The 14,686-nt window shown below is 37.6% G+C and overlaps 1 protein-coding gene across 2 annotated transcripts; it reads right to left on the bottom strand.

Annotated features, from left to right (window-relative positions):
• Positions 1 to 225: 225 nt before the first annotated feature.
• Positions 226 to 14,184, bottom strand: LOC149828802 (tetraspanin-19-like). 2 transcript variants are annotated; one of them, XM_090016980.1, is made up of 6 exons: positions 13,985 to 14,184; positions 4,477 to 4,576; positions 2,006 to 2,086; positions 1,790 to 1,894; positions 917 to 1,151; positions 226 to 823 (listed from the first exon to the last, which is right to left on the bottom strand). In XM_090016980.1, the coding sequence occupies exons 1-5, from the start codon at positions 14,161 to 14,163 to the stop codon at positions 945 to 947; spliced, it is 672 nt and encodes a 223-aa protein (XP_089873106.1). In that variant the 5' UTR covers positions 14,164 to 14,184; the 3' UTR covers positions 226 to 823; positions 917 to 944. The 2 variants fall into 2 exon arrangements, with proteins under 2 accessions (XP_089873106.1, XP_089873107.1); XM_090016981.1 differs by lacking the exon at positions 1,790 to 1,894.
• Positions 14,185 to 14,686: the final 502 nt, after the last annotated feature.

Below are 14,686 nucleotides of genomic sequence, written 5' to 3'. Positions count from 1 at the left end.
CACGCACAAGACATAAATCAAAACACATCAACAGATCTTATGATTCACCCAAGTGGTCATGGGCCGAGGATCAACCCAACCTGTACACAATTTGACTGGGTGTAGACAGCCAAGGTGGCATCGAAATCTTAAATATGTCAGATATGGATTAGACTAACTACTGCCCAGTTAGCGTTCAAATCATATATCATTTTATCCATTCCAACTTGACCAAGGACCACCAAGGATTTTAGTAAGCATCTTTCAAACAAAGTCTTACATCACACATCCTTGTTCAAGAAAAGTTGGTAGAACCATAAAGCTGCAAATGAAGAAATTAAAGCATGAACAACTCCATGGAAGCAATGGGGTTATAAAGAAAGAACAATACATCTGATCACATAGCTGGTGAAGCTAGCCTAACTTGCCCAGACAATGTAACCCAACAATTGATGCTCAGTAAGGATTGAATATCTCATAGTCTACATATGAAAAATGCTGAAACAAAACGACTGAGACCTATATATGCATAATCACACAGAAAAGCTTGAGTGGGAATATTGCATCAACACCATGTAATCGTCCATGCTGCCAGATTCAACCACAAGCTGAAGTTGAAGTTCTGGCGAAGATGGGATTCCTAAAGCTTGGCAATTTGATGGACATCCTGAGGCAACAACAGAGATGTGGAAAATAAAAGTGTTTCTATCTGCTCCAAAACTGCAAGAAAGAAGTGTTTCCACAAAGGATGCATCAAGTGGCTCTCCCTCCAATCCCATGCACACCAAATCTTGTTACCATCTGTGCCTGCTGAACTGTGGGTCAAGTATGTTGTGAATTGTGCCTGTAGCATTATACTGATTAAAAAGCTGATGAAAAGTGAAAAAAAACTAAAGTATGGTTAACTGGCCATCATTAGTTTCAGATGGTTTCTTACTGTTGATGAAGGTTGGAAGCCACAGTTCTCAGCCAATTTCCTCTATTAGGCTTTGTTTTTCATTATTCGTACTGCTTGTCCATGGTCCAGGAAGAGCCGCTTGTGAGTCAGAGAAGATCAGAAATGACTGGTTTAAATTAGATCTAGGCAATGCAGAATCATGGGAGTCATCACTGTGGTTATCGGGTTCAGGCCCCAAAGCCCAAAGCATGACAGCAAGCACGACACTCACAGCCTACACGAAAAATTTTCAGTCATTAGGCATATAAGAATATCAGTGTTACCTCCCTCATGTTACAATGACTGGCTTCTTAGATGGGAACTTCAATATACATGCCTTTAAACACCCGAGCGGATCGGGCATGTGTTTCACTTGAAACGGGAACTCCCTGGGAAATTGCTTCCCAAGGAGGAGCGTGTGACATGGGATTCATAACGAAACCTGTTGTTTCATGTGAAACCTGGCAGGCCCCACTGGCTGTTTCCTACAGGGCATTTGTTTCATTCCCTGTGGGGAACAGAACCACTTTCATATGAAAGGGGTTGAAACAAACGCCCCATAGAAGTTCATAGTTTTTCTTTTCATAGATTTTAAAAAGAAAATTGTATAAAAATTAACAACAAAAGTTTTGAAAATAAATAAAATGTAAATCCATCTGGAAATCTTGCTTCAAACTTTTGAACTTAGGAGGCTAAAATTTTCTTAATGGTGTGAGAACAAGAAAATGACATTAATTTCTCACCTTCAATGATGTTAGATTGCAATGTACATGGAATTAAAGGAGAGAGAGAGAGAGAGAGAGAGAGAGAGAGAGAGAGAGAGAGAGAGAGAGAGAGAGAGAGAGAGAGAGAGAGAGATATTTAAACATGCACCTGAGCAAATAATATTACAAGTGCAACATAGCGGGTTAAAGTTAAATGGATTGTCATAAATTTCTTAAATTCACTGTGCTGGCCTGCATAGTCATCATGAATTTCCTGGAAGAAGGCAAATATTGCATTAAATGTTCCAATATGCATTTAAAATGTTCTTACGAAACAAAATTAAATACTTTAGCATTCAAAAAAAGAAACAATTTATAGACATACAGCTATCCAGTCTTTCTTGAAGAAGATGACTATGATCACTCCGACCTGAGGAAAAAGGATAATGCAGACAAACAATATGTACTGAAGGAGGTTGAGGATAACAGACTGCTTATGAGCTTTGCACAAACAAATACACATGTATTATCAGGAGTTATTTCAAAATATATGGGCAACATTTTACTCAGTCAAAAATCTGACAGATTAATTCAGAGGAGAAATAGAAAGAAAAGCACCTATGACTTTTCTGTGCCAAGGCGAAATAAAGACTACACAAGCCTGTAAAGTGTTGGATATGGTGGATCATGAGAGCTTGACAACATCTAGAGTGGGTTGGTGGAGGGAGGCAGGAGAAATATTTAGAGGGAGGACCATTGAAGATTTAAGGAAATCCTGCTAACCAGTTCTTTAGCATGTACGCTTTGAGTTTTCAAAATTGACTAAATCTAACTGCTAATCTTTTTGCTTCTTGTTGCCTTTATCTGTACAGATAAATATTGCAATGCAGAAATGCAAGCACATTAAACGCTTTAATGATATAGCCCCATGCTTCACTGAACACATAAAATGAATAGCATGCGCTGAAGGATCTCAAGCAAAACACAGCATTAATACCAGGCATGTAAAAACAAACAACCCTCAATCATACAAGAATGTTATGTTGCCATCAACAACCACCAAGAAGGAACTTTAGCAGCTTAGCTCCGGAAGAGCAGGAGAAATATGCAAGGTGGTGAAATAGTTGCTGCAGAAATTACAATGACTGCCAGCTGAAGGTATGAAAAGTTGAAAATAAAAGGCTTAATAATACCACAAGTAGAGAACTCTTCAACAATTTCTTAGAAGTCAGTTTTTCTATTCTAGAATGTAAACCAATTCTAAACTTATTTGGACATATCCTTCATTCCTTGATTCCACTTCCAAGTTCTCAACTTGTCAGTTTACAAATCAATGCACTTTGTTGTTTTGCCTGCTGATAGATTAATATATTCTTCTTGGCTAATCTAGCTTATTCTGGTTTTATTCTTAAGCTTGGACATTTAACAGAAGTAAACAACAAGGACTATATTTGGTCTTCTAGCTTCATCTATAATTAGCATACATAATAATAAATCATTCAGTTTATGTTAGGGCACTTGATAATCTTGCAAAAAAGATGGATCAATGCAATCTGGCAGATATGCACTAACAGCAACTTAGAAGTTTCTAAGAGCAGGGAATTGATAGACAACATAGATGAGCGGGTGTATCAGACAGCCACTAATAGACTTAGAACCTGGAAGTGACTGGTGTTGGAGCCTAATAGAAGAAAAAAACCTGAGCCAATAGAGGATCCTAGTGATTGAACCACAAATCCAGATGAAGCTAATATAGGGAAAATTTCTTAGCAAATGACAGATCTTTTGAATGCATAGCAGATTCTCAAGTGCACAGAACGGTCAAATAAATGGAAACAGGAAGATTTTCCTCCTTGGATTATGCAAAACCTACTGAGGCGCTAGATCAAGATATGTATAGTTACAGGGACCACAAGTTTGAGGTTGCAGGTTCTGAGGTACTCAGAGACCGTGGCATGGTTGGTAGGTTTATTTGAACTATTAAAATCCTGGTTCCTTGGGTTGAGGCATGTGCATTGTGATCAAAGATGATAACCATGGCATAAACCATAGAGTGCTACATGATAAACCAGCATTTTATCAATAACATAATTTGCCCCTGAGAGTTACAAGCAATCAAATCCAAGAATAATAGAAGTTTCAATCAATCAATCCAAGAATAATAGAAGTTTCAGCTTCCTGCCCATCTTCATATTGTTTCTTTCAGATGCATCTCCATTTTTTAGAGCATCATGTAAGTCATCCAATATATGGAAAGAATATCTTGGTTGTAAATCAATTAAGTAAACATAAATATTACACACAAATGAAGAAGTATTTCACACAAATACATATTTTTGGGGTGGGGGGAGGGGAGAGCTCTTTTTTTCTCTTTTCTTTTCTTTTTCTGATAATGGGAGAAACCATTATTATGGTTTGGATGCCCTGTTACAGGCTAAGAGGTGTCATGTTGACTGTGACCCTATTTCGGTGTCCACGGTGTAAAACTCTATGAGTACTCCCCCCGCCAACTGGGGATAGATTTACATTGGCTTTAATCATGTGGCAAAGGATGAAGATACAGGGTATAAGAACTCGTGATGTCCTTGAATGCCTTTAGTCGACCCACTTAGCCAGGCGTGTGGAGCCCTTCAGAGCATTTGAGGGGAGCTCTCTGAAATCATACATATAATTTCAAATGAAATCAACAAGATGCTTGCAGAGTAGTGAATTTTGAGACACCCATGCCATTCTTTAATAGAAATGTGGTTATGATCGGTATGATGTTCAGTAGGTAAACAGATATTCTATGACAGAACATGTAATGTAAAATCAGAAAATCTTGCCAAAATTCTAGATCATGTAACAAAAGGATACAATGGTAAGGACAAAAACACTGATGCTGTTGGCGACAACATGCCCCAAGAGTGTACTCAAGCATACAACAATGCCTATCGCAAGAAACACAAAAATGAACCTGTAAAGGCATCCAATAAGATGAGACATATTAGAACAATAAAAAGCCACAGTAGCAGCATACTTTCAAATAAGGAAGATGCAATCATATTAAAACATGTTTGATAACAGTCATGTGGCCTAAAAGGTCACTATGAGGAGGATATGGAAGCAACTTTCTGTTCATAATAGGCAATTCTGATATCTGTCTATAACTTAGGCTTAATAAATTTGCGCTTCAAAAAATGATTTTTTTTTACATTCATATGGAGGAAAGGACTAACAATTAGTATTTGCACAGAAAAATGTAAGAAAAGGATGCATCTGATTGTAATGAAATATGCAGAAGCACGAAACACTAGCCACTAAGGGCTTACAAGATCATAATCATATAAGTGCACATGCACAAGTCCACTATAGGACAATACAAAAGCCAACAACAACAACAACAACAACAACAACTACGCCTTCATCCCAAAACAATTGGGGTCGGCGATATGAACCAACAAAGAAAATCATTCTGGGTCTTCCACATGAATCCTTCTCCTCCAATCATTTCTATCCAATGCCATGTCCTCGGTGAGGTTCAAAGCCAATAATGAAATGCACAAGAATGTAAAAAATATCAGCCTTTATTGATCAAATGATTAACAGAAGCATTAGAAGAAGATGTGGGGATCCCTCCTATTTATACACATAACCACACTTAAAGGGGAGGTCATTGGGAGCACCAAAGAGTTGTTGGGAGCTCCCAACCACTCTTTGGTCCAATGACCAAAGAGCCCCTAGTATTTTGGTTAAAGACAAAAAGAAGAAAAATAAAGACTACAAAAAAAAAGGTTGTCCCTATTGAACAAATTTTATTATAAGAGAAAAAGACCAAAATACCCCTAACTCAAAAGAGAAATTACAAACATATATATATATATATATAAATATAATTTTAACATCTCCTTCAAACTTACGATGTAAACACCAAAAGTTTGTTCAGCAGAAACAAAAATAGTGGAGCAACAAGAGTTTTAGTAAAGAAGTCTGCAAGCTAGAATTTTGAAGTGACAAAAGACAACTCCATAATTCCTCTCAAGAATTTATCAAGAACATAGTGATAGTTCATCTCGATATACTTGGTGCGCTCATAGAAGGTGTGGTTGCTGACAATGTAAATTGTACTTTTATTATCGTAACACATCTTTAAAGGTTTGGAGATATTGACACCCATATCTCTAAGAAGATTTCTTAACCATAAAAGTTTCATAGTTGTCGTTGTCGTTGTCATAACTCTATATTCGGTTTCAGTAGAATATAGTGAGACCTTATGTTCTATGTCACATGGGTGCGGGTGCGGGTGCAGGGATTCGGCACTTCCAAAAAACCCGGGTGCGAGGGTGCGGCAGGGGCAAAAATGTAATATGTATATATAGAAGGGGGTCGGGGGTTCCCCCGGTGCGGGTCGGGGTTCAAATTTTTTTGCTGGTGTGTTTGTTTGAAGACTTGTTACCCACGTTCTGCTTGTTGTGTACTTTAGCTCAACGGGACAAAATTGATGAACCGAAAGGATTGGCAATCTGATCGACCCAGCCTGCTGCGTTCTGCTGACTATCATGATTTAATCATGTCTGAAACTCCCTGGTCTTCACGAAAAAAAATATAAGCGAAAGGTTTGACGTGGTTTGTTGGAGAGAGAGTCTTCACGAGGCCTACGACGCCACTGCCACACCACTGCCTAGGGTTCTTCAAATTTCATTTTATATACAGTTGCACACACATGACAGCTAAAAGAAATTTATTGGATTTGACATGTGAAACAGAGAGGTCTACACAAGGCTACGGCTAGAGCACCCATCTCGTCAGGAGAAAAGTGAATACTAATAGCCACCAAGGCTCTACCACCACCATTATCATTTATTATGGAGAGAAAAAATCCTTGACGAAAAAGGATTTGGTTGGTTGAAGCATAAAGACTTCAAAAGGCTCTTGAATTTTGGTTTTAATTTTTGAGGAAGATGGATCATCATTTCCAAGTTAACAGTATGTTTTCCAACGCTGTGAATTAATTGTTTGGAGGCAGGAATAGCATGGGATGCCAACAAAGCTCGTCAGATGTTGTGGACACAAGTGCCCCTTTATAAAACAAGAGCAGCAGCAGCAAGCAGCTGTCAGCAATTTTTTTTTTAAAAATTCTGCAGCCCATTTCGTAGGGCAATTTTTTTTTTTAAAAAAAAATCCAAACAAAAATGGACCGAAATGACCCTGGGTGTGGTCAACGCACCCATGATCGGGTTGACCACACCCGGTGCCGCACCCGCACCCGCGTCGAGTCGCATCGACGCGGGTGCGGCACCCTGCTAACCGAATCCCTGTGACATAGCTTATGTTGCTTCTTGCATCTCCAGGCAATCAATAAATCTTCTAAAAAAATACAAAAACCAGTAGTTGAGATTTTATAATTGGGATTTTCTCTCCAATCAACATCAGCATAAACAAGTAAATCTAAAGATAAGGAAGAAAAATAAAAAGAGCCCTTTAGTTATGGTGTTTTTGATATATTTGACGATCCTTAGTACAACCCAGTTGTTGGAGTATGTTGAAATTGTCTATCAGAGTGAACTGCATGTGCTATATCTAGTTTGGTGATAGACAGATAAGTGAGAAACCCAATTAATTGTCTGTAAGGTGTGAGATCTTCAAGAAGAGTCTCATTTTCAAGTCTTAATTTAGCATTCACTAATTCAGGAGTTTCCACTTTCTTATCATCTGGAATTCTAGATTTAGCACAGATATCTACAACAAGTTTTATTTGAGAAAAAAGGTACCTTCTAGGAGAATATGCAACTTCAATTCTTAAAAAATATCTTAAGAATTCTAAGTCAGACATATCAAAATTTTCTTTTAAAACATTTTTAACATGACTAACTTCTTGTTATTATCATATCATCTACGTAAAGTAGAAGGATAACAATGTTGGTACCTATATTTTTGACAAAAAAAGCAGTATCAGTATAGCAAGAATGAAAACTCAAATTAATCACAACATTACTGAATCCATCATACTAAGCCTTAGGAGTCTGTTAAAGACCATACAAAGCCTTTAAAAGTTTAAGAGATTTTTCTTTTTCAGTATCAAATCCCGACGGAGGATCCATATAAACTTCTTCATTTAGTTCTCCATTAAAAAAGTCATTTTTAACATCTAATTGACATATAGGTCATTATTTAGTTGAGGCAATGACTATTAGAGTTCTAACACTAATCATTCTAGCTAGTGGTGGAAAGGTTTCCTTGTAGTAAATTCCTTACTGCGGGTGCGATGCTTGTTAGAAGAGTCCGTGTTACATAGGCTGGGTATAAACTTGAATATTCTTAGGAGAACTATTAATGGTGTCATCACTACTCGGTGATGTCCCAATATCATGGTTGTTATTATCTATAATTTTATGATGATTGAAAGAATCATCATTAGCATGTAAATCTTCTTTTGGAGATCATACAAAACAATATAGTCTATTTCCTCTTTCTTATCATTCTATTCAAAACCATTTTCATCTTCTAAGAATGTCACATCTTTAAAAACATAAAGTTTATTATTTTTTGAATCAAAGCATCGATATCCTTTTTTATTTTCACCATATCCAATGAACACACATTTGATTGCTTTTGGGGATAACTTATCTCTTTTATATAAAAGCACAAAACATTTACAACAAAAAACTGGCAGAGAATTGAAATCGGGTGCTATTTTGAGAAGTTTTTCATAAGGGAAATTTTTTTTTAAGATAGTTGATGGCATTCATTTATCAAATAAGTGGAGGTTAAAAGGGTTTCGGCCCAAAAACTTTTTGGAATATTTTTTGAAATAAGGAGAGTTCTAGCGGTTTCTATTATATGCTTGTGTTTTCTTTTCACTAGTCCATTTTGTTGAGGGGTTTTAAAGTAAGATTTTTTATGACAAATCCCATTTTGGTTTAACTAGTTTTAAAATTTATTGTATAGGTATTCTCCACCTGAATCCGATCTAAGAGTTGATATATTGCTTTAAAATTGATTTCTAACTTTCATGTGAAATTCTTTAAAGAAAGAGAAGACTTCTGATTTAAAATTAAGAAAGTAAACACACACATATCTAGTAAAGCCATTAATAAAAGTAACGTAATATAAGTAACTACCTTTAGATATGACTAGAGAAAGACTCCATACATCCGAGTGTACCAATTGAAAAGGTCTTATGGAAACAAAGGTTCTATTTGAAAACGGGATAGATTTCATGTTTCCAAGAATACAATCTTTGCAAGTTATATCTTTCTCATTACAAAATTTTTCTCCAAAAAGAAAAAGGTATATTTTATTATAGCTTGGATGTTCAAGTCTTTTATGCTAAGTTTCAATTCCCTTATCTTGGACATGGTTACAAAAAGATTTTAAAGGGAGAGACAATAAGTCCATAAAATAAATATCTCCCTTCTTATGGCCTTGCCTAAGCTGCTTTATATGAAACAACCTTTATATGAAAAAGATATTTCACACCTATGGTCGGCAATTTGAGAGACCAAAAAAATGTTTAAATTTAATTTAAAAACAACTCTAACTTTTGGAGCAAAAAAAATTTGAAAACTTTTAGAATCCAAATTTCAAAATGGTTCCATCGGCGGTAAAAACACAAGACAAGTTTGAGTTGGTGCATTATATCGGATAAGGCATTCTCATGAGGGATCATATAAAAAGATGCTCTCGAATCTAGAATCCAAGAATACTTACTGGGTGAAGATAATGAAGCAATGGCGGCACCTGATGTAGATGAAATTGTTTTAAGAATTTGTTGAAGTGCCATGGATATTTGGCCAAGTGTGTCTTTAAGATCGCCTTCACTTTTTCCTTCTTCTTCTTCCTTCTTGAGAGTAGATTCCTCAATGGAAGCAACCTTATACTTAAGGTTCCATTCAACTTAGGACAAGTGGGTTTAATGTGACCCAACTCATTATAATGATTGGCAAATAATCATTTTTCTTCCACCACTATAGTTATTATTATTACTAGAGTTGTTTTGCCTCCTAAAGTGTGGATGCATATAGATCTTAACATTGTTGTCGGGCTTAAATATCACCAACACTTTATCACCACTTTTACTCATACCAAGACAAGTTTTTTTTTGGACAATTTTGGCAATAACATCTTCAAGAGGAAGAAGAGTAGATTTATGTAGAAGAGAAGATCTAACTTTCTCAAATTAGGGAAGAAGCCCATACAAGAATTTAAAAAATCTCTCTTATTTCATTTGTTTTGGCCTAAGTTCTACATCTTCAATGGCAACCCACTTAGGCTTCAAAAGTATTAGTTCTTCTCATAGGAGATTTAAAGCACTTTAAAAATCTTGGATACTTAAGTCCCCTTGCTTAGTGGTTCTAACTTTTTCTTGCAAAAAATAAGCTCTTACAAGATTTTTTTGGGTATACATACCCTTCATAAAAAACCAAGCTTCATTGTCTTTTGGAAACTTAGCAATGTTTGCAAATACCTTAAGCTCGACATTGTTCATAAACCATGCAAAAAATTTCACATGGTTGCTCTCCCAATCTTCAACTTATTTACGATGATCCTCAATAGCCTTGGCACGAGCATCTCTTTTTAAAGCCTTCTCTTGACCCTCTTCTAGTTTTGTGAGCTTGAATTGGGTTTTGGGAATAGTGCCCATCACAAACCCCCAAAGCTTCTTTCCTTTGAGATTGTTTTCCATGGGAGATGCCCATGTCATGTATTTTTTTTCATTGAGCTTGAAAGAGAGGTCAATTTTGGTCTCCATTATGTGAGAAAGAGAGGAAGAGAAAGTGAGTGGAAATGAGAGAAGGAGAGCACGATTCCTTAGAAAGCTTTGTCACAAACATGATCACTTGATGGCAGCTTTTCACAAGTCCAAGAGCACTATGACTCTGATACCATGTAATGAAATATGCAAAAGCACGAAACACTAGCCACTAAGAGCTTACAAGATCATAATCATACAAGTGCACATGCAAGTCCACTATGGGACAATACAAAAGCCAATAAGGCAATAATGAAATACACAAGAATGTAAAAAATATCAGTCGTAGCCTTTATTGATCAAATGCTTAACACAAGCATTAGAAGAACAAGTGAGGTTCTACCCCTATTTATACACATAACCACACTTAAAGGTGAGGCTATTGGGAGCTCCAAGGAGCCGTTGGGAGCTCCTAACGGTCATAAATATGACCGTTGGGCAGCCCCAACGACTCTTTGGTCCAATGACCAAAGAGCCCCTAGTCTTTTGGTCAAAGACAAAAAGAAGAAAAAGAAAGACTAAAAAATAAAAAAGGCTGCCCCTATTGGACAGATTTTATTATAAGAGAAAAGACCAAAATACCCCTTACTAAAAAGAGAATATATATATATATATATATATATATATATATATATATATATATTATTTAACATTGAGATCACATTTAGAAGCAAGCTGGTATTCCAAATCACTGTCCAACTAAGATAATCTAATAAAAAGAGTAATCACCTGTTACGTGTGCCTTGAATTTTGGACCTGCTTCGCTCCATGGCCCGTTTTGATATAATTTGGGAGAAACAATTGGAGATGGACCCTTTCTAATTTTGCAAATTTTCTTTCTCAATTAGCAAGAGTTTCCTTGTGTACTTGGGAAATTGTTTTCCGTCTTGGAGAGGATTATGAGAGCCTTGGGTGTATTGGGTTTTCTCAAGGGTTTTAAGAGAGAGCTTGTGACTACTCTATAACAATCTCCTTTTGATCATAGTGAAGCTTTGCTCCTCCTTTGCCAGTGATTGTAGGTCATAGATTGAACCACGTACATTCTGTGTTCTTATTCTGTCTGCTATCCTCTTTATTGCTGTGTTTTGGTTTCTTTTGCTTGTGGTTTCTTAACATGACCTATCTAAAGACTATATGTAAAAGGAGTACAATAAAAAATAAGCCAGATGGCAAGACCATAACAAGGAGTGAAAGCCTCATTTGGGTTGATACCTGAACTAAGAATATTGATTCTGTGCCTACAGCTACAGTCTTTCCTTACATCGAAGGTCTACAGAAATGCTTTGGCATCTAGAAGACCAGAACTCGGGAAAGGACATGGTGCAGACTGACAGACAGACTTAATAATTCAGTGGATGGATAATTTTTGATAAAACAGATGAACTATATTGATGAACAATGAAAATGACAAAATCAAGGGAACATAATCTGTTGTGAAGCTGGTGCACTGAAAGGATGAGAATTCAACCTGTCTAGGGAATACTTGTTAAGGCATGCTTATTAAAATACACCATTTACATGTCAGGCAGAACTGTCAAAGTAGCCTGCTGGAAGGGAAAATGTAGATGGCGCAAAAAGCATCATAAACAAGAAATACAGCAACTTATTGATGAAATTAATGTCTCTAAAGTGGTAAAATATCATCCGCTTAGGAGTGTTGGCAAACTTTGTTGCAACTGCAAAAATACTATTTCCACAAAATAGTGATCCATAATTTCTCCAAGAAATTATGGATGTTGCTTTATTACAAAACCATATGTAGATCTTAAGAATAGAGCAAGTGCTCCTTTTTCCCAGAAAGTATAAGACAGAATTATCCAATATTCAAAATACGCTAAACATGGTCTAAATGTTGCATTTTGTCATCCCAAAGTGAAAAAAAGGGCAGAGCAGCACAGACATACCACAAATAAGTTACATTCTTTTCACAAAAGTACATGATAATGTCAGATTTAGATTTGATGGAAGATATGACCTAAATTTTGGCATTTAGTACCAATCAAAAAACCAAGATACATTGCAAATGCAGTGTGATAATATTAAAAAACATGGCTGCACTCTGGAAAGATGCTATAGTATTATCAGGTCCTTGGAACATCTGAGTTTACTTTGTGATTGTTTTTTATAGCCAACTTATTTAATGTCAGCTCAGACTCAGGAAACTAATGTTTTCAAGCTTGGTGTTGGTAGTCATTGTTTGCTTCTGGCCAAGTTGGCTTCCCCAGGGTTAACAAATAAGAGTAAAATGATTGCTGTGGCTCAAACTGGCTTGCTGGCAGGTGTAGATGGAATGAAATTCACAAAATTAAGTGGTGATTGTCGCCCCTCATCTGCGGAGCTAGTTCATTTTCACATTAAGTGGCTCATGGAGTCATTCTATCTTGGACCAGGTTGCAATATGCCTATTAGGACCTAGCTAGATGTATTTTGGCAACCCCTTTGGTTTTACATTCTCTTTCATGTCTTACCATTTCTGTTGGATTTTCAGAATCTTTCATCATCACGGACATTAAAAGGAAAAGGCAGGGCTCGCCAATTACCACAAGAAGATGCTGTAAACCATAAAGTTCCTGCCACATTAACATTACTCCGTTTTCCATTTCTGTACATTCTAATCCAACAATCATCTTATCTCCTTTTCTTATCAGCTGAGACAAGCATGTCTTTAACTCCAATCCACAATCATCTAAACTTTGATTTATAACATCTGTCTCAAAAAGCAAAAGCCAAGATGTAGCACACAAGTAATTGAGGTCAAGCATCACAACCAAGTAAACACAACAACATCCATATCTCTGATCACATTCAACTATGGTGTTCAGTAATTTATCCACTCTCAATTGACAATCAAGATGTCATTTTTTCTCATAGCTAGAAATGTCATGAGTTCATCCAATGCCATCAGAACTTTGGGTTCAATCAGTAAATGTCAAGATGAATCGATGAACACCAAATTACAGGATGGTCTCCAGTTGGTAAAAGCCTTGAGGTTCCCCCTACCCACCGGGCGGGGGGGGGGAGAGTACACCCAGCGTCGACCTTGCGGCAAGGGACGCCACCCACGGGTTTAGAACTTGTGACGTCCTGTCAACTTGGTGATATTCACAAGTCGCCCCTGCCAGATGAGCGGAGCCCTTGTAGGCATCTACCGCTTTTCTTATCTAGACACTTAGATGGCAGAATTACGTTAGGTGGGCATCTTCCCTGTATCTTATAATCTGGATATGCATTTTCTCCCTCCAAAGTTTCACCATCCTCTGTCCTAACCTAGAAAGAGAAAAATACAAGAAAGAACAAAAGAAAATCTTCTTGGCAATTCGAAACCGCAGTGGAACTTCTTCTTCAGCATTATTGAGTCCATTCGTCCTTTCAAACCAAAAATCATCAATAAAGAAAACTTAAAAAAGAAACTGGCAATTGTTCATTAAAACTGAAGGAAGTTCAAAAAGTTTTTTCCTCCTAAACCAAACAGGAAATATGTTTCTAGAACAAAATAACGGTACAATCATGTAGTAATCAAGAACACAGACAGCCTGAGAAAGAAAAGAACCAAGAAAGAGAAAGAAACAAAGCAGAACACGCACGTTCCCAGCTGCTCAAAGAAGAACAAACTGATGGGTACACGAGATTTACCATGGTTTAGGCAATTCGGAGATGCTACCATCGGCCTTCTCTTCGGCCTTCCATTCCTTGAGAGCCCACAAGGCGTAAATGATCATCAGCACCCCAAGAAAGTTTACCGACATATTCAGTATCCTGAGGGAATAGTGAAGGCAGCCTCTCGAGCAGTTCGCCATTGCAGACAACTGCATATGGCTCTTCCCCAAACAGGGGGTGCAGAGAAACTGCTGATGAGAAAAGACATTTTGACCTACCAGCCAAATGCAACGGTATGCATGCGTGCGTGTGTGGACTGGATCACGGCCGTTCTCTTCCGTTCAGTCATAATAGGGGTGGCAATCGGGTCGGGTTGGCGGGTCAGCATACCTCAACCCGAACCCGACCCGTTTATTAAACGGGTCGGCTGTGGCAAACACGAACCCGACCCGTTTAATAAACGGATAACCCGATACGACCCGCCAACCCATTTAATAAATAGGTTGGGTCGGGTAAACGGGTTTTCAGGTTCGCGGGTTGGGTTGGCGGGTTGACGGATCGGGTTGGCAGGTCGGGTTGGCGGGTTGATGGGTCGGGCAGACGGGTTGACCCACCCGCCTAACCCGTTTATTAAACGGGTCAGCCGGGTTGGCGGGTTGGCATACCCCCAACCCGAACCCGACCTGTTTAATAAACGAGTTACGCGGGTCGACCCGTTTATTAAACGGGTTGGCTTAA

The sequence above is a fragment of the Nuphar pumila genome, chromosome 9, assembly GCF_984573655.1.
Source record: "Nuphar pumila chromosome 9, dmNupPumi1.hap1.1, whole genome shotgun sequence".
NCBI lineage: Eukaryota > Viridiplantae > Streptophyta > Magnoliopsida > Nymphaeales > Nymphaeaceae > Nuphar > Nuphar pumila.
This window is presented reverse-complemented; position numbering and strand designations above follow the sequence as displayed.